This window comes from Protobothrops mucrosquamatus, unplaced genomic scaffold (assembly GCF_001527695.2).
Source record: "Protobothrops mucrosquamatus isolate PMUCROS unplaced genomic scaffold, P.Mucros_1.0 scaffold3057, whole genome shotgun sequence".
Classification (NCBI taxonomy): Eukaryota; Metazoa; Chordata; class Lepidosauria; order Squamata; family Viperidae; genus Protobothrops; species Protobothrops mucrosquamatus.
In genome coordinates, this window is record NW_015389069.1 from 77,056 (window position 1) to 100,169 (window position 23,114).

Sequence of the window (23,114 nt, forward strand, 5' to 3'; positions counted from 1 at the left end):
TACATTTTTACTATTTACAAGCACCATTTACAAATTAGTAGCTCCAACCAATGGTGCCAAGCTCATTGATTGATACCAAGACTGAATTGATAAGCTACTTGCATGGCTGTTTGTAACCTTGAAAACATTTGTTTAAAGGAATTCTTCCAAATTGTCACCTAGAATGCCTATTCAAGGGGGGAAAACCCTTACTTTGATTCATTGATATATAAAGCTACCTGGATTGTTTAAATCCAGTCTGTTTAGTATTTCTGAATTCACCCTATGATCTCTTTAACTAATATAGAGAATAGTCTTTTAAAACCCACAGATAAATGATCTAGTCACTTTCTGTGCTTAATTTTCAAACCATTCAGCTTTTATCTTCATCATCTCCTGTTTGATCTATGGCAAGAGGGCTATATTTGCTCATCATAACCATAAATCAAGCAGCTTAGTGCAGTCATGACACTCTTTGCAAGTATTTTTGATTAGCAATTAACTGAGCAAGTGAGATGTGCGTATTTTAAGAATCTCTTCCTTCGGTTATCCAAATATAAAAGAAAAATCTGAGTCACTTGTGCCTTTTCTCTTTCCTGTTTCTGCTTCACATTCAAAGCTGTCCCACTGTGCTCATTTTGTGAAACACAAAATCCTGCTTCAGAAACATCAAGCGTGGAATTTATCTTAGACTAAATTATGAATGGCAATTCTTTGTCTATTACAGCTTGAATAGCTGTCATTCTGTTTCATATTAATACAATAAGTTGTGCCTGTCATTTTTTAAATCTCTTGAGGTTTTAACTTCCCAAGAATCCGAAAATTGTTATTATTTTTATAACATATTTTAAAGATAATTTTTATTAACTACTGATTGTTTCAAATGTATGGAATTTTCTCCAAGATTATTCCAACATTAATATGGTAAACATTTTCCAAATACAGCTATGTATAGAGTAACAAATACTTTCTTACTTGCCAAATATATCCCTTCCAAATATATATAGAACCTCCACAAAGCACATACATTTGACTCCTTTTTTAAACATTGAGGTTTTTTGTTTGTGCAATACAGTATGTAGTAATTTTGCACTCCTAGATTTCTAATGTGTGAGATTGCTTAATAAAATAATATTGCACCTGATCTTTCTACATTAGAATAAATATGATTTCTTCTCTATAAACAGATTGCACCTGTTATTTGAAGAATGTACTTCCTTACAATCATATATAACTTTAGATGGTCTATTTATGTATATGGATTTCTTGGATGACATCCAATAAAACATATTCTAAAATAAAGTTGCATAGACATTGGCTTGTTCTTTTAATATCAATGGTAGAAAATATATTTGTTTGCTTTATTTCCTTTTGATCATGACAAAAGTTTTTTTCAATCATTTCAAGACTAAATTTTGTTTTTCTCTATTTTCTTCCTTTCTTAATTTTTACAATTTTTTATGCCGAGCCTCCCATGTCCCATTTAGCCACATACCTTTATCATTCAACAGTCTTATGTTTAATGCATCCATTTTTACTAATCTTATCTTTCCATTTCAAAACATTTGTTTCCCAACTAAAAGTGTCTGATGCTAAATAGCTCAATCCTCTTTCAAGACCCCCATTGTTGTGGAGGATGTGCTTACTGGGCCTGCAAGTGCTCCAATCAAGACCGGAAGACTGTGGTTTCTTCTCAAGCCCCCCATCAAATTGCTGCCTGCACTAACATACACTCCTGAGCCTTGTTTTTGGAGACAGCTACTTTCCCTCTGACTCTTTCTATGACCCTCTGCCTCGGGCTGTTTGACAGCTCTAGCAATCCCCAGTTTCTTTAGCCTCTCTACCAGATTGATCTTCAGCTGTCTTGCATCAGAAGGATTCGAGGGCTTTTGTCCATACAGCTCATGTAATAATGTTTCAGCTGGTCGAGAGGCCAAAAAGTTTTCAGACACATATGCTTGAAACTCAAAAGAGGGAGGAGAAGAACAAGGGGAATGCAAAGGAGAATTTGGGGGTGTTGAGGGCACAGCAGGTATCCTGGGATGATGAAGCAGTGGTGCTTCAAGTTGGACTGGACTGTTATAAACCGTGGCTGAGATGCCTCGTTCTTGCAAAAGCTTTGCTAAACGTCTAGTACTACTGAAGGTGGAAGTTGAATCTCTTCTGTTAGTAAGGAATTCTCCAGTACTAAGCTTATACAACATGGGTGGAGCGCTTGTAATTACACTGCTTGTACTGCTACAACTTCCAGAGCACAAGGGAGAATACAAAGTGCTGGAAAACAAAACAAGAAGATAAAGCACATTAATTATTGTGATTAATAACTTCTGTAGAAAGTGCAAAGGGAGGAGGGAAGGAGATATTCAGTATTCAAGGTCAGAGCCTCTGTACCCTGCCAATTTTAGTTCTGCTTTACATTGTACATATCCTTTTAACCACTTTTCTTTATTTTCATTGCTTTCTAAAAAATTGAAATGTGAATGCTGCTAATTTAATTAATATATAAAGTGTATCAAGTAGATGCTCAATTCCAGATTGCCTGCATATAACCAACTTTTAAGAGTAATAGTAAACCTCCTTACCTGGGTGTAACCTGTGTGATATCAGATGGATGAAGTATTCTACAAGTAGTAAAAGTAAATGTAGAGTTTGTAGATGAAAGACATTTTCCTGGATTGGAAGCTACAATGCAAATTATAACATATATGATGAGAAGGAAATGAGAAGCATACTAGCAGGCTAATGAAAATCTGAACTAAGGCATAATTAATTTAGTAATTCAATGCAAATATATGAAAGAAAACATGATCTTCTACATTACTTTAAGTCATCTTTTTAACATGATGCCTAAGGCAGATAAATTATTACTCTTAAACTCAACATTTTGCTATTTTAGAATGGGCTACTGTGAATATGGCAACTAGGAAACAGTTGGAATATTCTTCCCCATTTGTTAATCATAGTTAAAAATGTGGAACATGTTCAAGCATTCTACAACTCTTCTTTGGTCCAAATTCCACTTTTGCAATTAATAGTGTTTAAGGATTTGTTCTGATTAATTTCAAAAGCTGGATCAATTCTATTTGTTAATGACAGATAAGTATCATGCCAAGATCAGCTTTAACTATAATTAAATCAAGTACAGATAGTCCTTGACTTATGATCACAATAGAGCCCAAACAGTTCTGTTTCCAAACAAGACAGTTGTTAAGTACATTTTGCCCCATTTTACGACCTTTTTTGCCACAGTTAAGTGAATCACTGCAGTAACATGGTGGTTAAGTGAATCTGGCTTCCCCATTGACTTTGCTTGTCAGAAGGTCACAAAAGGAGATCATATGACCGTGGGATACAGCAACGGTTATAAATATGAGACAATTGCCAAGTGTCTGAATTTTGATCCCATGACCACAGGGTTACTGTAATGGTTGCAAGTGTGAAAAATGATAAGTCACGTACACAAATATTTATAAGTCAAGAACTACCTGTAGAGAGAAATTGAGGAAGAAGCCAATCTCATGCTCACACTGTAAAATTACTATTATTTGAGCACTACTTTACTATATTAGTAAACATCTACTTTACTATATTAGTCATTATTCTTGATTGAATATAAGGTTAATCTTTTACTGTTTCTTTCTACAAAAGTACACATAAAATTACTTTCCTCAATAAAATAGTGACTAAAACATGATTCAGACTTTAAAATGTTCAAGTTTAATTATACATAAGCCTCTGTTATATTAATGGAAGAAAGTTACTGCAAGTAAGCTTGATCATTGAAAGTGTCCACCTAATTTGGCAGGAATCTTTCCAGCTCCTCCTCATACAACAGTGTACCCCATTCAAGAGGTTTTTTAATTCTCTCCCTCCCTCCCTCCCTCTCTCTCCCTCTCTCTCTCTCTCTCTGTGTGTGTATCTTAAGAGAGTGGGAAGTATGTTTCTAGAGCCTCCCTTTTGCAAGTGGGATAGAATGCCACACATTTCTCAAGAATATATAGCTTCCTGTGAGAACTGAACTGCTTTAACAGGACTGATCACACACCATAAAAGAATAAGTAAAAATTGATCTTCAGCAGATCTACAACAGTTGGTGCTTAGAAAATTCAACAAAAATTGTAATGGTCATGCCACAAATTCTTACCTGCATGAGGAACTGTTGCTAATTTAACAGGTGGGAGGAAAATTCCTGGCACTGACTTTGGCACTGTCTGTTTAATTTCCTCCTGTAAAGAGGGCTGTACTTGGAAAGTTATACCTTCATCCCTTTCTTCTTCATCTTCTTCCAAATCAGAAAGGTAATAAACATCTTCCTGAGACAATGGTGCAAAATCTTTTGTGACAACGCCAGGGCGCGGGTCAAGAATTGTACCTAGGTTGGGCTGAGCCAGCTGTTGCCAATGAAATAGGGTCTGAGAGCCTGGAGAAGTACAAATCACAAAAGGCCTTCAAACACTCCATATATCTTAATACTTGGCAGCCAACTAAAGAAGTATTAATTGGGAGCTTGAGGCTGCTGCATATAATGCAAATTGATAGGATTTTGTAAAATAGTGGCAAATCTAGAAAGAACCTTTCCACTTGTGGATCCTTCAGATTTTAAATCAAAGAAGTTTTACTTTGAAGCAGAAAATTATGATTTGGATTAAACCTTCACTCATTTATTTTCCTTCAGTGAATATTTAGATAGCATTTTAATGGACTAAACAAGAAGCCAAGTGGTGAAGATGCTTGCCTCCCACTCAGAAGGTTGAAAGTTTAATACTAAGTAGCAGCAGATGTTTCTCTCTCAAGACACAAACAGAAAATATCTACGGCAAACTCCATGTAGGCATCAGGAAGGGCATTGAACCAGCAAATGCTCAGCTCCGTTCCGTCGCCCTGATTCTACCCCTAATTAAAGGATTTCAGAGTCATAAAAAGAAAAAAAATAATGGACTAAACAGCAGCAATTTATTTGCTTGTTAACAGTTTATTGTTTCTGTTCTATTGTAAAAATGTGCTTGGGTGTGGATTATTTTCAGTAACTTAAGTTGAGGTGTAAGACACAGAGCTCTATAATAAGGATTAAAAGCTGAGGTAAGTCAGGCAGAGAAACCAAAAGGTCTAAAATTGCATTCAATATAATACATATAATTTGGATGCAAAATAAACAGAACCAAACATCCATTTGTGGGACAGCACAAACTTATATCTGGAAGTAATCTGAGAGATAATGAATGATCAGGAACTAATCCTAAGGCCAGGATATAAAGTAGCCAATGGAAGACACCCATAACAGGCTCACAGTGAACTGTGATTGAAAACAGGACTGTGATTATCTTACCTTCAAGGGGTTTGACGATTTGCAATTTCTCTGGGAGAAGGGACCGCATGCTGCTAAAAGATCCAGAGAAATCAGCACGTTCTGAACTGCTATTCAGTGAAAAACAGTTCTCTACTGGTGTGCTACAGCCAGTGAGTTCTTCCTTTTGGTCAGCCAGCAAAAGTATCTTACGCTTCCATTCTTCTTCAAAAAACCATTTTTCACTTAGATAATTCTGACAACGGAGATTAAGTTTATGTAAAGCAGTGGCTACATCATCTTCTGAAGGGATACCTGCATGGCTTAGCTTCTGAGTTTCCCTATCAAAATACAGAATTAAATATTGCATTAATAGGACATAAACTGATATTATCTAATTTTAGCACAATTTTTGTTTTTGTAGATGATATAGAAGCATTTATAATGTTACATGTTGCTGGAGGCAATACTACTACTACTACTATTACTACTATGACTAATAATAATGTGTTTCTCTGGTAGCTGCTGTAAGTGATTTGTGCTAAGCTCCATCCTGTCCCAGTTGTCTCCTAACTGTGTTGTCTCCACCCACAGTGAAGAGAGTTGGGTGAAAACTCCATGAAGGAAATCTGTGTAACAGAAGTAAAACTATATTTTCTTTGTTGCTTGTTCATGTTCTAAATTGATGTTATTATACTACTTGCCTGATGCCAAAATGCTGTCCATGGCAGGCATAACATTAAATTACTGATAGGAAAAATGGTTATATGCAGCCTTCTACTTGATAGTCCTCAACACATACGTTGAATAAAGCATAAGAAAAAAGCAGAATTTGGCTTAAAAACTGCTGTCAATTCCCCCCTCCTCCCATAAAAAGGCAGTTGTGCTGAATATAACATAGTCAACTAAAGCTCAAACACTGCTATTTCCTTACTTGGAAACATCCTCTGTGCTGGCCTTTAGAGCTTGAGGTCCTTTTCCTTCCACATATTTCAAGCCAGAATGAAAAGGCTTTGCTGTCATGACAACACTTGAACGATTGGATCCTGGAATGGACAGTGAAACAGGACACGATGCAGAACGGCCATGCATATCATTAGCATGTTTAACAGTATCAAATATACGTTTCTGTTGAATCCTAGGGAAAAAGGGAAAGTGACAATGAATACAAAAACCTCATCTGGATAATAAAAAACATCTCCCCAGTTGCTGAAACAACACTCATATCAGAAGAGATGGACCAGTAATTGTTTGGGTGGTACCAAATATCCTGCAGGCTTTTGAAAGCAGAACAGGAGCAATGCATACAAAGTGATGCATGTATTTCTCCTTTCACAGTCTCATTTTGATAGGCAGGCTTTATCTCACCCATTTGTTTACACTATGGGAGTTACAGCAACAAATGCACTTTGTGCACTGAGAGATAATGGGTCCTATGTGGAAGGGATTTATGTTGCAGCTCCTTCCACTTTTAACTTTTTTAAGCTAACCTATGAACTGAGAAGTAGCTGTGTAATATATCCATGTGCCAAGAAACCTTAAGGAAATTATTGCAAATGTTCTCCTAATATGCAGTAAAAGATACAAAAAATGACTTCACAATTTTCTAATGGAATTCACATAGAGGGCAATTAGCTTATATGCCTGAAAAAAAGTTGTGAAAATAAAAATGTAGCTGGTAGTTTTTCTAATGAAAGAAAACTAGCCTTGGAACTGCATATGTTCTTATCTTAAAATATTATGGAATAATCTTTCAGAGTTTAGCATAAAGTAAACATAAAATTCCTGAAACGTTAGTCAAGGATTTAATTTTAGCTTGTATTCATTAGAGTGTAATTAATAAATTGTGTTAATAACTTTAAAATACTAGAATATGTCTATAAATTATATATATATAATATAGTATATTACTATAAAATAATAAAGGTTATCTATATGGAACTATATCAACTTCTCTTAATATTATACTGATAGCAGGGAAGACGCCCTACAGGAGAACCTGCAAAACAGGTTAAGGGGAAAAAACAAGAACTGCACTTACTTTTGTTTAGATAGAGATTCCTCATCCAAACTTAGCACTTTCCGCATTGTTCCCTCAATTTCTGCTGCCAGAGATTCCTTCAAATTTAAGACAGTGGGAATTAACAAGTTTCTTAAGCTCTGTTTACAAAATAATTAAAGAGCTACAACAATTATTACTTCTTTTGAGGAATCTCCAATTAGGACAAAATAAGTACCTAATTTGGAATAATTAGGAAATCAGTACATTCACATCCAAAAGTTTCCTCATCCTCATCCTCATCATATTACTAAATATGTTAACAAAATGTAAAGGATGCCAAAGTAATTGACAATTATAATTCAGAACAAAGACATTTTTAAAGGGATATTTATTGTATTCTCATTAAAAAATGAAGTACAACAGGAACCAGTAGCTTTATTAAAAACCATTCAGAAGTGATTTTGACAGCCTGTCTGCAGCACTACTTTGGCAATTCATTGCTTAATTTCTATAGTACAGTCATATTGAGTTTTTTTCTGCAACAATGAAAGAATGAGGTAATTCCTAGTATCCACAAGAGTTGACTGTTCATTAGGATGGCATTCTTGATATAAGCCTATCCCTGCCAGGCAGGTGTGGAATGTCATGACACAATGAGAAAAGGAGCAGAGCTTTTGCCACTGTAATGCTACTGATGTTATTCTGACTGTCCTGCTTAAGAGTAAATTTGCTGTTTATTTATGTAGCAAGAAAATATTTCATACAATATTTCTTTACAATAAATGCTTAAAGTATTTAGTTATAAGGCAAAAGAAATCAGCAGGTATTACAAGTGGACAACTGCATAGAAAAATTGCAACTGATGTTAATATACATGAGGAAATGTAATTTTTCTAGTTTTTTATGAGTTATATCAAAATGTACATGTTCTAATGTCATGGCAAACCATATGTTCAAATAAAACAGCTTCCAAAGACTAGTGTATTCCCAATATTTTTTTTCTTAAAAGGGGAAAAATCAGCAAAAATAATAAGACATCTTTAATAAGCAGACAATCAAAGATCTGCCCAAGGAATCTGTTCCTTCCATTTCCCTCAGAATTCAGAAACTGACACATAACAAAAAAAGAAACTGCTTGAGAAGTTTATAGGAGACTCTTTTATAATGAGAGTAAAGTCAGAAAGAGGTGGTGGACACAAATCTTAGTTTCAACTCTAGCACAGGCAGCGTAGTGTTTCTTCCAACTCACAACAATAAAATCAAGAGAGAAAGTAGCATTAAACAAGAAGAGTGTCAGGCCTTGTTCAATACAGTATTGCCTTCTTTGTTCTCCAAATGAAACAAATCACTCAGCCCATATGGAATAAAGTAGGATGTAGATAAAGAAGCTAAATTTAGAAAGGATCACTGGTGTCAACTTTCTCTTCCGAAGAACAGTTTGAGTTTGCCCTTGACATTTTATTGGCAGGATGAAAGAGCTTAACTAATGAAATCTGCTACAGTCAGAAAGCTTATATTACCACAGGAAACGCTCCACACAACTGGGGTCGACAGTGAAGGGCAGCTTGGCTTGTTTTACTGCGCAATCCTTTCACTTCTTCTTGGGACTCATGCAGCATCCCCAGACATTCCACATTCCGCTCTTGCACTTCATGTAACTTACAAGGATATAAAAGGTCAATCATTTACTCAGCCATGAGAACGTTAACTTAACAAATGCCTCACGTAACAACAGAAAGTTTGGGGGACAATTGTGTATAATAAACAGAAGATAACCAATTACAATTAGAAAATGACAATTGTGCTAATGAAATACTTAGTTTGCTGAAATATGTTAGCAGCTGCTAAAAACCTAAGATAAAATAAATGCTATGTAAATTATTATAGTATCCTCCCCCCCCCACCTCCAAAAAAGCCAACAGCCAGCATTGCAAAGGGGCTTCCTCTTTTCTCCAGAGCATTTCTTTTCTGCTGGAATAGAATTGAGGGGAGTACAAGGAGCTGCCAGAGAGAAGAGGAATCTATTCTGGTAAAACTAGGAATGATAACATTGGATGCAATCTTAATTTTTAAGTAGTGCTTTAAATTTATTTGCATGTAATATATAAGGCCAGAAACCTATCACTACTATATAAAATATTAGGTCTATGTGCCAGATTCATGGCATAAAGTATACATTGGCCGCAGTCTCTTGAAGGCTTAATGCTGCCTTAAGATCCACCAAGGTCTTCCGGCTATACTTCAGGGACAACCAAAAGCCTAGTGATAGAGGAGCAACATAACAATTCTGCAGAAGTCTGGTGTTACCAACCCAGTGAATTCTGCCTCAACACAAACATATACAGAATTGCACCATGAACCATTTGAAATACGTTTCATGGCTTCTTTCTCCTTCCAATGTTTCGGCCATAATATTCTGGCAGTGGGAAAAATATTTAAATAATGAATAAAAATTAATCTGGATTCTTTTTTTAAAAAATCTGTTTTTTCTTCATATGTTAAACCAAAACAAAGTGAATGGCATCCAAATCAAAGCTGTGCCCCAGAAATTCTCCATCAATATTCAGGAAAAATCTGAATATTCTTATGTAAAATATTTACATTTTATTCTTTTTCATATTTGTTCTCTACATCAAAAATGGGAAAGTAGATGGCATCAATACCTCTGCTGTCAGCTGTTTCTGGGCATCTTTAGAAGCTTGCAGATGCAGCTTCAATTCTTCTTTTTCGATTACATGCTGAGGATATACAAAATATGATTATTTAATCCTATATGAACTCTGCTAGAGGCATTAACTTCTTACTACAAGTAATGGTTTGACTTTCACCATTTCCCTTCTCTGAACTTTGTGCACATCTACCTCTTTGATCTTATGCTGAAGATCAACAATTTGAGATAAGAGTGATGAGATTTCCTCCTGGTAGTGAATCAGTTCTTCATCCTTCCTCATCAGTTCTTCACTCATTCTTGCAATCTGAGCATTTGTTTCCTCTAAAATATATAGCAGGATACATGCTTTGTTAAGAAACCAGCAGTATATCATCCTTTCTGAAAAAACAAACGCCTTAAAACCTTTCATACAATAAAGTTATTTTAAGCAAAATCCAAAAAAATGCAAACTAACTGTGCCTGCTTGAATCATAAGTCTCCACAACAAGGATTCTCCATTAATCAAGTTTTTAAAGCCAGTCTAACACTCTGGTTTTAATACCCTGCTTAATTGCAAAGTTAATTTGCTATTAACTCAATTTGAAGGCTAGTGGATTCACAATTAATAACCATATTTAAAGGCTGGCAGATAAAAGGTATGGGGAAATTGAACTTGATAGAAAAAAAATATAGTTTAAAAGTGTACACGTATAAAGTTTTAAATTGGGGGATTTATTACCTGCTAATTATTTGAATTACAACCCCTTGCACTCAAGCAAGTATGGCCAATTATGGGGGATGATATAAGTTGCAATTCAATTATATCCTGAAGGACCCTGAAATAATACCATCAAGCTACGAAGACCCTTTGTATTAGAATTGCCATGATTCTTCTAGCTTGCCTACAGTTACGAGGGGGGAGGGAAGGGTTAAGGTTTAGAATTCATAGGTGGTTTCTATTAGTGTGAGAGTCGAGGTTACAGAAGAGATGTTTTGGCCAACAGAAGCTGTCTTCTGTCTTCTCATAAAAACCGTTAGAAGACTAATTGGACATTGTGACATGAACTATCAGAGAGGGGTGTGAAGGTTTTACTCTTTTAATTATCTTTTTCCCGCCATATTGCCAGAGCTGGAATTCCTTCTATAGTACCAGTATGCTATGACTAATAAAGTTTTACATTAGAAGTTGCAATGTCTCTGGTGGATTTACTTCGTTGGGCTTTTCAGCCAGAACCATGACAACTGCCTTTTAAAGGACCAAATGAAGTTAAGAATAGTACAGAGCTCAAACCGGAGGTATGCAGGTGAACTGAATTTGTATATTCTCTGTGGAAGACATGATCAAAATACTCACTTATTTCTTTAACACAATCAGTAACTAGCTGATGCTCCTTATCTTCGTATGTCATGGTTTCAGTCTTCAGATGGCATGCCTTCAAAAATTTATGAGTTTCATTAATTTTATGAGGAACACTATCTATAATATATTCTTTTTTCCCATTATCTGTATAACAAAATGTTCACTCTGGAATATATTTAATGTTAGGGGAGTATTTACAATCCGGCTCCAATAGAAGGTTCTTCAGAAGGATCTCCAACATTCTGAGGGAGAGAGGAATATTTCCACTAATGGATGTAATTGCATCTACACCACTGGATATAACCCTACATTAGAATTACAAATACGATAATCCATTGTGGCACTTGTTTCATTTAAACTCGTATCTAAAAACATAAGACTTGCTAAGATCAAATATGTAATTAGATAAGTGTCCAGAACAAATAATTCCAAAAGTAAAATATCTGAGTTCACTGCATATGTCATAAGAATCAGTTTGTCTGAAATCAAATAAAGTCACCATTATCAGTTAGAAGCATCAAAACTTTCATAATTAAGTACCCCCAAATTTTCTTTCACTGGATATACAACTTTCTTACAAAATAATAATAATGATTCAGCAATAGGAACCTTCCTCATGTGAACAACATATGGTTAAATGATCAGTCATACGTTGAGGACTACCTATACTAAATTTTCAAAATATAAAGTATATGACTTCACCTGAAATCAAACCAAATAATTAAATCATTGCTAATCTGGATATTCAGTTTGATGATTTTCAAGCTTTCCAATTTGGGTCGAACCTGTTTTTTAAATCCTCACTTATAAATCAATTAGGCAAGCATAGCTGCCAGACTTCTGAATCAACAATCAAGGACTTTGGGGGAATAAAAGAGCCTCAGTATTTGGTTGAAATTTATTTGCATGTTTCCTATTTATTTCCTGGATGTTGACCAGGGCCATATCTGTCTGCTGTAACTGCACCTATCTGGAAAAAAATGAGTGAACATAAGCAGAATCAGGGAAGGCACTATGGTCTTGAGATACACCACAGAGAAGTAGGGCATGCACCGAGACAGATGGAATTAATACTTCTACAAATATCTCTAGTAGAGTTATTCCACTGATTTGTATAAAGAAATGACAATATTGCTAGTTTTATTTTCAATTTCTAATGCCGCAAATAAAAGAATTCACATTTTTTATAGCAGCCACAGTGTAGAAAAGTTTTCACTGAAGCATCCACACTATCAGCTTACATTTCTGTTCTGGTCAGTCTCTGTCATCTCAGGTCTCACAGCATCCATGTGAAGTTAGAATTGCTTTTGGGTCATTTGCATCTACATTGTATTCTGATGTCCATTGCTTCAGTTTGGAGATACCCTTTGGGAGCCCTTTGCTGTCCTTTTTTGGTTGAACAATCCTATTCATCACTTTTTCCATAAGCATGACCTTAGCCATGTTAATATAACCTTTTTTTAATGCTTGAATTTAATTCAATTAATAATTCCCAACAAAATCAAGTTACCTTTGTTCGAAGTAATAGGTTTTCCTCTTCCAGTTCCCTGAGTTTATCTTGCAAGATATCCAACTGTAAGAAACCTTGTGACAAGTTGAAGGACTCATTGAAGCGAAGTGGTGTGGAACAGCTAGAGTCAGTCTCACTTTCTTCAGAAGCAATGGATACCACACGAAGCAATTCATCTTTTTTTGTTAGTTCATGTTGTAGCTGGTGAATCTGATTTTAAAGCATTTTTGTTTAGTAAACATAACCATTTACTCAAAACAATGCAATTTACATTAGTGAATCAACAGACAAGTTAAAATACAATTGTACTGCTATCTCCATTACCACTTTAGAATATGCTAATTGTCCCCCACTTTTAAAAAAAATAGTATTAAATATGGATTTGCTCCAAATTATATTTTTATGAAAAGGCTTAGAAATATTAATGGAAGATATCTTTGCTCATTCCATGTTCCAAGTATCATATTTTCTTTCCTGGACTGTCATTATCTAAAATTCAGTAATGTGAAAATACATCAATTTTCCTTGACAGAAGTTCCTTTTTTAAAGCCAATAGTTCTAAGGCTAAAGAAATATTTACCAGTCTATCATCCAGTGTTTTTTTTTTAATTCTAGGAAAATAAAGAACTATTTTCCATATTCATCAAACACCAGAATTCTTTATTCATAATGTGATATATCTATACATGGTCCAACTGCTTCTGTATGTAGTGAGATTAAAACCATAGGTAAATTTTATTTATTTCAATTATATCTCAAATGCTTTTTCCTGGGACCTAAATTAAATGGGCACCAGTCCAAACATTATATAGACCTAGGATTCATTAAAGTTGCTGAATCAAATGCTTTCAAATATATTCTTTGTTTTTTTTTTAACCCTTTTCTATTTTTAGGTAGAAGAATCATGACAATTGGGAATTTTGTACATATAAGTACATACTAGACTCAATATTAGACTCAAATTTTATTTTCTTTACATGGATTGTAATTCCTATTTTTACTCTCTATTTAAGATGCAGCACACATAGTTTGTAACATGGAGCAAAAAAATAAGTACACAAGCAAGAGTTCAGCTGAAATATTCAGCTCTGCATAATACAAACACGCTTCCACATTTGAAATAAATAAAATAGGCCTCAACATTCTTCCATCTTTCTTCACTAAACAAAGACTAACTTGAAACTTTGTAGGAAAGAAAGCTTCTAACATCAATAGGTTGAAAGTTTTCATCGGATTTCCCATAAGCAGCTTTCATAGTTAATATAACTTCAATAGATGCTTAAATAATGAATTAACCTCTTAAAATCGCCAAAGCTTAAACCTGTTCACTTACTTTGTCAAAGGCTTGACCCAACTGATTCTCCAGAACATCATTTTGCTCAGTTAGGCTATGGTTTCGTCTAAGAAGGGCTTGTCCAATCCGTGCTGCTAGTTCTAGATCTCGATCTTTCTGCTCAGAAAACCATTAAAAACAGCATTATTTTCCCCCCCGCAGAAGTTGTTTAAATGGTAGCATTTTCTTCATTTGTGCATATAAATGAAGAAAAGAGACAGAGTTTTGAGTCTGATAATGTTGTGGCACTTCAAAAAAACCTCAGGAAAACACAGGATCTTTTTCAAATATTTGTCATTTGAAAACAGACATTCCACCCAAATCTGGAGTTAAGCTGCCAGCCTACTACTGAATGGGAAGATACCCTCCCCCACTTTACTTAGAATCTGGATCAAGCATAAAGATTGACAACTAAACTTTTTAATAAACGGCTTTAGTTTTCCTTTGTAAATGGGTTTGTATCAGTGTCCAAGTTGTTTTGGGGGATGTGGCCATGGTTCTAATATAAATCTGACACTGGAATATCAAAGAATTAATAATTAAAAACTCCCTTTTTACATCCCTTAATTCGGGGTAGAGTCTGGGCAATTGGATGGAGCTGAGCATTTACCGGCTGAATGCCCTTACTCATGCCAGGCAGAATTTGCAGCAAATATTTTTTCTTTTCGCCCTAGGACAGAAATATCTGTCGCAAGGTAGGATTAAACTCTCACCCTTCCGAGTGGGAGGAGAGTGCCCTCACTAGTAGGCCATCATATCGCTTGATCAAAGAATAAATAATTACAATCAAGAAAACAAAGGCCCAGATATACATACCAATGCTAGCAATCATTAACACAGCAAGGAAAGAAACATTGGAGGAATGGAAGATATAAGCACAAGCTACTAAGCAAAGCAACTCTGAAAAGGATAATTGTCACCCTTACAAGATAATCCAGACAAGTACACCCAGGAGTATTACACTCTATCTTTATTTGAAGATTACATTAACAGAATCTGCAAACCCCTCCTCTTGCCTTTATGATCCAAAAAACTAGAAAGAATCCCTTCTGAGACATTTGCCATGCCCCCATTCTTTCTGTGGAAGGAATGTTAGCTGTTTCTTAATTGATTGTTGGCTAGTCTGGGCTCTTTCTTCTGTCTCTCAAGGTCATTTCCAATCATTACAATAACAGTAACAATAACAGAGTTGGAAAGGACCTTTGAGGTCTTCTAGTCCAACCCCCTGCTCAGGCAGGAAACCCTATACCATTTCAGACAAATGGTTGTCCAGTCTCTTCTTAAAAATTCTGGTGGTTCAGGTTGTACTTTTTTGCTGACTTCATCTTACTAGTTTCTATTCTCCTAGAGCTTTGGGGCCAGTCATGAAAAAAAAATGGCTCTACAGTTTTTGCTACTCTCGGGATCTATTCTGGGAAAAATAAAAACGTTGAACTGTTTTTCCCAGCCTGTATCCTACTCCACTGGCTATTGTTTCAGGTTTAAAATCAGGCTAAAATTTGGACTGTAAAAGAGCCAGTGTTGTCTTTACTATATTTCTACCAGGTATACTTCATATAAGATTCTACCATATTTTAAGCCATGTTTGGTTCACCTGAATCAGCGAAAGATTATGATGTTGGAACTTGAACACCCTAATAACACTACTAAAATGTCTATTCTTAAAATTATCCATTTCTTTCTAAAATTTAAAATATTTATTTCCCATTTGTAAAACTATGTTTAGTTATAAAACAACAATGACAATTTTACCTCAGCCAACAGATGAGTGATTACTTCAATATCATTGCAGTTTTTTGGTACATACTCTCCTCTATCTGTGCCAACAACTGAAAAACAAAACAATTTCTTAATGTGATTTAAACAAATGAAAATAATATGCTCCCAAGAATAACATACTTGAGAATGTACAAAAAATTGTGAAGACCAGTGAGTAAAGAATAAGAATGGGAAAAAAGACATTATATTTTTCCTTGCATTATATTTTTGTGGAATAAATTCTACTTAAAGAAAATAAGGAAAAAATAGTTTTCATAGTAACAAAATACATTTTGGTATATAAAGGTCTGCATGTTCAAGTCATGAAGTATTATCTTTAGTACAAGAATTGGACAACTTCATTCAATACTGTAAGGGCAATCTTCAATAGAAGCAGGACACTTCTTGCAAGAAAACCTGTATTTATTTTTTTACTATTGTTACCTAAAACTGTGTTGTGGCAGCTTACTTATTCACAAACTGTCTATATCCAGCATTCAGCTACTCACAAATCAACTGTGTTCATCTTTCAGCTACCCAGGGAAAAGAGTAGGGCAGCCATTTCTCTTCTTCCCTCATCAATTGTTGCAGGAATAAGCAAGCAATACTTCCAAATGAAAAGAAAAAAAAATTAGTAGAGCCAAGAGAACCAGTCTGATCTAGTGTTTAAGGAGCCAGGCTAGAAACCAGGAGTCTGTGAGTCCTATCTTAGGCACAAAGCAAGCTGGGTGACTTTGGGCCAGTCCCTCTTTCTCAGTCCTAGGAAACAGGCAAAAGGCAAACCATCTCCAGAAATACTGTCAAGAAAACTGCAAGGACTATTCCAGACAGTCAGTAGGAGTCTAAAATTGATTTAAGGGCACACACACACACACAAAAGTGTATGCAAAGATTGTCAGAACATGTTGCAGCATTTGGCTGAACATAGCCGATCTCAATAAAAGATGATAAAAAGGATATTGAGAATCTAAGGGGTTAGTACTTGGATGTAACATCACTAACAAGTCCTAGGCTGGTGGGCTGTAAGAAAGAAAAAAACATTCCTAAGGGATAGCAGTGGCAAGCCTATTTCTGTGTTATTTCAAAGAAAAATCCCAGGCTGGTGTACAGAAGTCACCAGAAGTTTTGATTTTTTAACTTTAGGCGAAAAATAAAGTAGCAAAAACACACAGAAAATGGCTTTCGGGTTTTTCTTCTCCAAATTTTTAATAATAGTTCTGTTCTGGGCTAGGTGACTGAGGAGGAGAGGAAAGGATAGAGTAGAGAAGTCAGCAAAATTCTGAATCAGTCTTTTTTTTGCTCACTTATATCCCTAAAGACCAAATTTAGTTCAATTCTCTTTAAAAGTTGATGTTATCTAGCTAAAGGGCAAATAGTCAAGACAGGCTGATAGACACAGTCCCAATTTTCTTTACTGTACATATTTTTCTTCTTCTTCAGGTTGGAAAGAAAAAAATATAGCCAAGACTCAATTTATTATTCCACGCAGCAATACCCTCTGTGCCACACAAACAGGAAACAGACATATGACAAATATTTTCTGTGGATATTTATATCCTAACAATTTACAAATTATTAGAGAAGAAGACAGACCCAATTATCAAAGTACCTATTTTTATTAAAAGGAAAGGTCAAAAGCCTGCTCAGCTTAACCAATAAGTCAAAGATAGGAGAACCCAAGTTATCATATTTCTTAAGTAGTGTGCAGCAATATCAAAAGTCCACTAAGAAAAATATCCAAAATCAAATTGCACAAGTATAAACACAAGGGTTACTTCTACTTTCAGAAGTAACGTAGAAATCACTGAAGATTTCTGCACTGTAAACTAGATGTTCTTCTGTCTGTCAGGAAGGAGGATCCATTTTAATACATATTGTTCCTCATTGTAACAATCTGTGTTCCAAATGGTCTCCCAAACCTCTGGGAGAGATTTTTAGTGGCAATAGATGTAAAGAAATAATAGAAAAAGGGGTAATCAGTGAAAATACTCTCCTTCTTACCCTCTCTTGCCTATGCGAAGTTTACAGTATTTTACTTTACACAACTGTGTATTCAGTTGTGGATTGTATTCAGTTTTTCCTTATAGTCTAAGACAGAAAGACCTTATTAAAATTGCTTAGCTTTTGAAGAAGTTGAATCTCAGGACTTTCTGATTTGTAATCAGGTAGCAAACATCAAAAAATCCAAACATCAATTATAAACATATAAAAATGCATAGTTTTTATAAAGCTCTCAGATTTTCTGGAAAATCTAGTAAAGATATATATATATATATATATATATATATGCTAATGTTTATGTGTACACTTACCTTGTAGAGTTATACCCATGAGTAGCTCTTCATTTTGGTTCACATCCCTTTTATCTAGGGCCATATCCATCTGACAACTTATATACAAGGAGTAGTTTGGAAGAACTGAATACAAGCTGAAGTAATGGCTAGCCCTTACTTTTTGTTCTGCAGTACATATGCTACTGAACCTGTAAGCAACACTCCCTAGTATTTACTCAGCTATCAATTAAACATTTCTCCAAGCAGAAGTATCATAAAATAGGAGGAGCTATACTGCAATACTGGCTATTGCAGTTCTGAAATCAGAAATTTTCTAGTTTTGGAATTATAAAGGGCATTAAATGTGGAATATCACAATCATATTAGGAGTTTAGCTTCACTGACAAATCCATTTTTCCATTATAGATGTTAGCATACTAATGTAATACAATATTAGATGAATCCAATATTTCAGTCTGAAGTAGAAAAGTGCTTTGGTTCTAGCAAAAGCATAATTGCTATATTTGCCAGCAGCTCCTTAAAGCTGCACTTTTTTATTTACTCAATATTGAATTTCACTTTACTGGGTTGACTGAAAGTTCAGTCCTAAAGAACAGAAAGTTGAACAAACCCACAATGCTGATAAAAAATACAGATAATAAAAAGTTGTATAAGCCAATATTTAACCAACTCATACATTGTTTTTGAGTAACAGATAGTAAGAAGAGATTTTAATAGTCTTATTTTGTTGGGCTTGACATAGGCTGATGTTATTGCCTTATACATAATCTGCAATCAATGCCATTTTAACAACTCTGTTCACTGTTGTTTATTCCCATGTTCTTCAACAGTTCATTTAACAAGAGCAATGTTCATAGGACAATCCACTGTTTTTTAAATTTTGTTAGAAAAAGGACAACAGGCAACTACTTATGTCCCTACTAGATTCTTCAATGCCTTCAACAATGGAAGAGCTTCTAATGTGCTGGAAAAGTTCTTAACAATTTAGGGAGATATTGAGAGACATATCTGCCTTGAGAGTAACCCTTATTGAACCATATAACACAGTCAAACATTAGCAGTTGACCACAGGAAATGTTTTATGGCATTTTGTATTATATCATAAAATGCTTTATCATAATTTTTATGTCATTATAAAATTTGCCAAATTACAATTCCATGGGAGTGATGGATCCTGGATTTTGGAAACATTCTGTAAATTAGCTTACTTGAGGCATTGGTTCAAAACATTGCCCTATGATTCAGTTTCAGCCAGTTAAATGTTACAAACTTGAGAATTTTAGTAATATATAAATAAATATCCAAGCTTCGTTCTTTGTATCAATTTTGGAAAACATACAGTTCTCCAAATCTGGAGATACTTAAGTCCTTTTTGCAGGTTGATTGAATCTTTAATGCTTATATTTGTATTGGGTTACTTACTCATATAATGGAGTGCCTCCTCAGCAAGGACAGGAGAAGAAATTTCAGGATCATGATTATGAGAGCTTCTTGACTGGATCCAATCATCATTTACAGGAAGATATAAAGAATCCACATGTAATTTGTACTGAGGCAGCTGTTCTTCTAGCATGCTCACTAGCTCTACTTCAGGAAGGTCCTCATTAGGGCAAACATCTAAAGATATATGCAGACAACATACTAGAGATCAACTTTGAAAGAAAACCATTGTTTTCTTTGTTAAATAAATGATTTTCAACATTGTAAAACAAATGAGTAATATTATCCATTCTGAACTAAGGCCAGTAAGAAACAGCACAAATCTTAAACATTTATTTCTATTAGAAATCAATTATCCCTAACTAAAAAAACAGCTATGGTTCTTCATCTATTGCACTGATTTTAAGATTGATTTCTTTCTTAATCCAACTTTTATTAGTATTTTAATTTATCCTGTTGCTTTAGATGCTTTTCTTTCTTCCCCTCCCCAATTCTTTTTCTAATTTTTATATGATTTGCCTGCTTAAGCACTTTGGGAAAATTTACATGCCATTTAATCAACCTTGAGTTTGGCCTAATAAAGGCATTGCTTCATTGTAAATTTGAGACAATTCTAAAGTTCAATATAAACTACTGAAGATTGCAGCTCTGAAGCAATTATAATTTCCAAAACATCTACCAGCACCGTTTAATTAACTCATCAGCTTACCAGTGATGTTCTCTGAATTGCTGTGATTGAAATTCATGAGGGTTACTTCAGGCTTCAATTCTTCGAAAACCACATCCTCTTTCCATGTTATATCTTGCTCCTTTTCATTTGAGCTGAATGATCATTTGGCAATAATCTATTGCTGGCATTCATTTCATGTCAACTAGACAGACAGGATAATTTAGGCCAAAGGAAGATACATTTGAAGCTGCCAGGTTCACTATCTTTACATCACAATCTTGCCCAGTTCATTCACCATCTTGGGAGGAAAAAGAGGACAACAAGGGTTAAAATTCAATTTCAGACATTAATGTTAAACAATTCTTCTCCTAACTACTACTAAATGAGTAACTGTATCTTTTTCCCATCTTAATCAAAGTAGGAGTTTTCCAATTCATTTTCTGCCACTCTTTTTTGCTTTATCCTAGCATATGAAAATCTAGAATGAAAAAGAAACCTTAATATATAACAAAGTTACTTTTGATATATATCCAGTTACAATGTATACTCAAATATGAAATGGAAATATCCCAACATCAAACACTTTGATATTAGAATGAATTTTCCTTTGGGAGGGACCATTACATGATTTTATAGAAAAATATATTGCATTACATACATGTATAAATTGCTAGGTCCCAAATACTAAAAAGGAATAATGTTTTCTTTAAAAATGAATTAAAAACAAACAAAAGAAGCAAAACATAAACTAGTAGTGATAGCTTTGGACCTATAAAATTAATAATGAGAAGCCAAATTTCTTTTCATGGCTTAAAATGTGGATGTCTCATAGGCAAGTCTAAATATCAGTTGCAAGAATGCCAAGCTTAATTCAAATACTCTTGCTGTTTCATTTCCCCCCTCTATATTGTTTTGTTTAATTAAACAAAGTGGGAAAATTACTTTCCTACAAATAAGATATTACTAATATAATTATATAAAATTTATTGCAATACATAATTTTGTATCTGTATTAATCATTTTGAACTGCCCCTTGGTTAAAAAGCAAAATAGAAATAAATTACAGCAAATTAAAACCTTGAACTGTATTACATATATAATAATGCATGTATTTTCTTAGTGCAAAGTCATTTAGGAAAAATACACACCCACACACATCTATACACCCACACATAAATACACAATACTTTTTTAAAAAAAACAAGTTAATCATATTTTACATAACTTAAAAGTATTGTAGCCTCCTTTCTTACATGTAAAGGATTGCACATCATTTTTTAACATTTCAATTAAGTAACCTTAGCTTGATTAAGAATCATGCTCAAAAGTCTGAGGCTAGACAACAATATCCTAAATATAACTATTTCTATTTTGTGTTTAAGTTAGTCATGACTCCAGGAAATTGCTTGGGTAAGTCCTAACAATTTTCTTAGCAAGATTTTCATTAAGTGGATTCCATAGTGCTTCTTGGTTAGAAATTCTAGGTGTCCCTCAGCAATATGTTTATTTGAATCTGCAATTGCTTGATTATTTCTTGCTATATTTTAATCTACTTTCTATAAAATTCTTACATAGTTCTTCAAGATGCATTAAAGGAGAAGGGAAACTTCTTTCACAAATGATTGTTTAAATCAGGGAAAAATAGCCTTTTTTAAAATAAAAAAAATTAAATTAACAAATTTTAATTTTATAACATTCATAAATTATTCATTTGCTTTTTATTCATAAAAAGTAGGCTCCTCTACTTTTCACTCAGAAATAAGAATGGTCATTACCTTCAAGAGTTCAAAATACTGAGAAATATAGACACAGAAACACCATCATAAGGATTATTTAAAACTCTCCAAATATTTGGTTATTTTTGCTTCTGTTTATCAACATACCAGAACACTGATACTTTACATCAGCCAACAGCCATTCATAGATAAAAAGTTCTCCACCTTGGAAAAACATTACTGTGATCTCGCTTCTTAGAATGGAACAAATCTGAACAATTTCCATATAACTTATAACCCAATTAAGCTTTGTCAGAATCACAAATATAATTTAATTAACTATATGATTTTTCAGTTAGAAATATATCCTGCATATTAATCTAAAAAGAAACCTCTGCCTAGGTTTTCCTAGCGGCATTATTTAGATACTGACAACATTCAATATGTCAGGCTTATTGTCATCCAAACATAACTAAAACATGTAAACATTAAACCTTTTTGAAAATCTAAATGCTGGAAAAGTAAAAAACTGCAGTATCATTAGACTGGTAACAAAAAAAATTAAGTATAATTTTGTTTTATCTACTGCCTATAAAATAAGACAAAAATGAACTGTATAGTAATGCTATTTTTCTAGAAATTTGGTGTTTTCAGATAGTTTGTGAAAATGATCCTGTCATTTCAGCACTATCCTATTAGAAAATTTTGAATATTTTAATTTGGGAAATTTCAATGAACTCTGTGTTAACGCAAATTTTTGAAAGTAAGAGGATAAGAAATAATTAAGCATTTTTATCCACTTATTGAGTTCTTCCCAATGAGCTAAGATGTTGTTATTTGATGGCGCTAAATGTATCATTGCAGGATGTAAGCTATCCCAAGTAAACTTTTGCAACTGACTGGTGATTTTGTCAATGCCAGTGGTGTTCATGTGGTGCTCCAAATGTTTTGGAGTTGTACCCAAGGCCCTCATTACTATTGATACTATTTTTGCTTTCTTTTGACACAGTTGTTCTACTTCTATTTGCAGCTCTTTGTATTTTGTGATTTTTTTTTTCTAATTCTTTCTCTTCTATTCTGCTGTTTTCATTAGTATCATTATTATTTTATAAATAACTC

General features: G+C 34.2%; 1 protein-coding gene across 1 annotated transcript in view; it reads right to left on the bottom strand.

Annotated features, from left to right (window-relative positions):
• The window catches only part of TRAK2 (trafficking kinesin protein 2), a 31,835-nt gene continuing 8,721 nt past the window's right edge, over positions 1–23,114 (bottom strand). The window contains exons 2-16 of the mRNA XM_015826329.1: positions 20,320–20,578; positions 19,593–19,787; positions 15,871–15,947; positions 14,119–14,235; positions 12,786–12,995; positions 11,270–11,348; positions 10,127–10,257; positions 9,929–10,003; positions 8,786–8,923; positions 7,305–7,381; positions 6,198–6,401; positions 5,306–5,604; positions 4,124–4,399; positions 2,562–2,661; positions 1–2,253 (exon numbers count right to left, since the gene is read on the bottom strand). Of these exons, the coding sequence (XP_015681815.1) occupies positions 1,581–2,253; positions 2,562–2,661; positions 4,124–4,399; positions 5,306–5,604; positions 6,198–6,401; positions 7,305–7,381; positions 8,786–8,923; positions 9,929–10,003; positions 10,127–10,257; positions 11,270–11,348; positions 12,786–12,995; positions 14,119–14,235; positions 15,871–15,947; positions 19,593–19,787; positions 20,320–20,356 (2,688 nt within the window). The 5' untranslated portion in view covers positions 20,357–20,578 and the 3' untranslated portion in view covers positions 1–1,580. The remainder of the gene's footprint in view (positions 2,254–2,561; positions 2,662–4,123; positions 4,400–5,305; positions 5,605–6,197; positions 6,402–7,304; positions 7,382–8,785; positions 8,924–9,928; positions 10,004–10,126; positions 10,258–11,269; positions 11,349–12,785; positions 12,996–14,118; positions 14,236–15,870; positions 15,948–19,592; positions 19,788–20,319; positions 20,579–23,114) is intronic.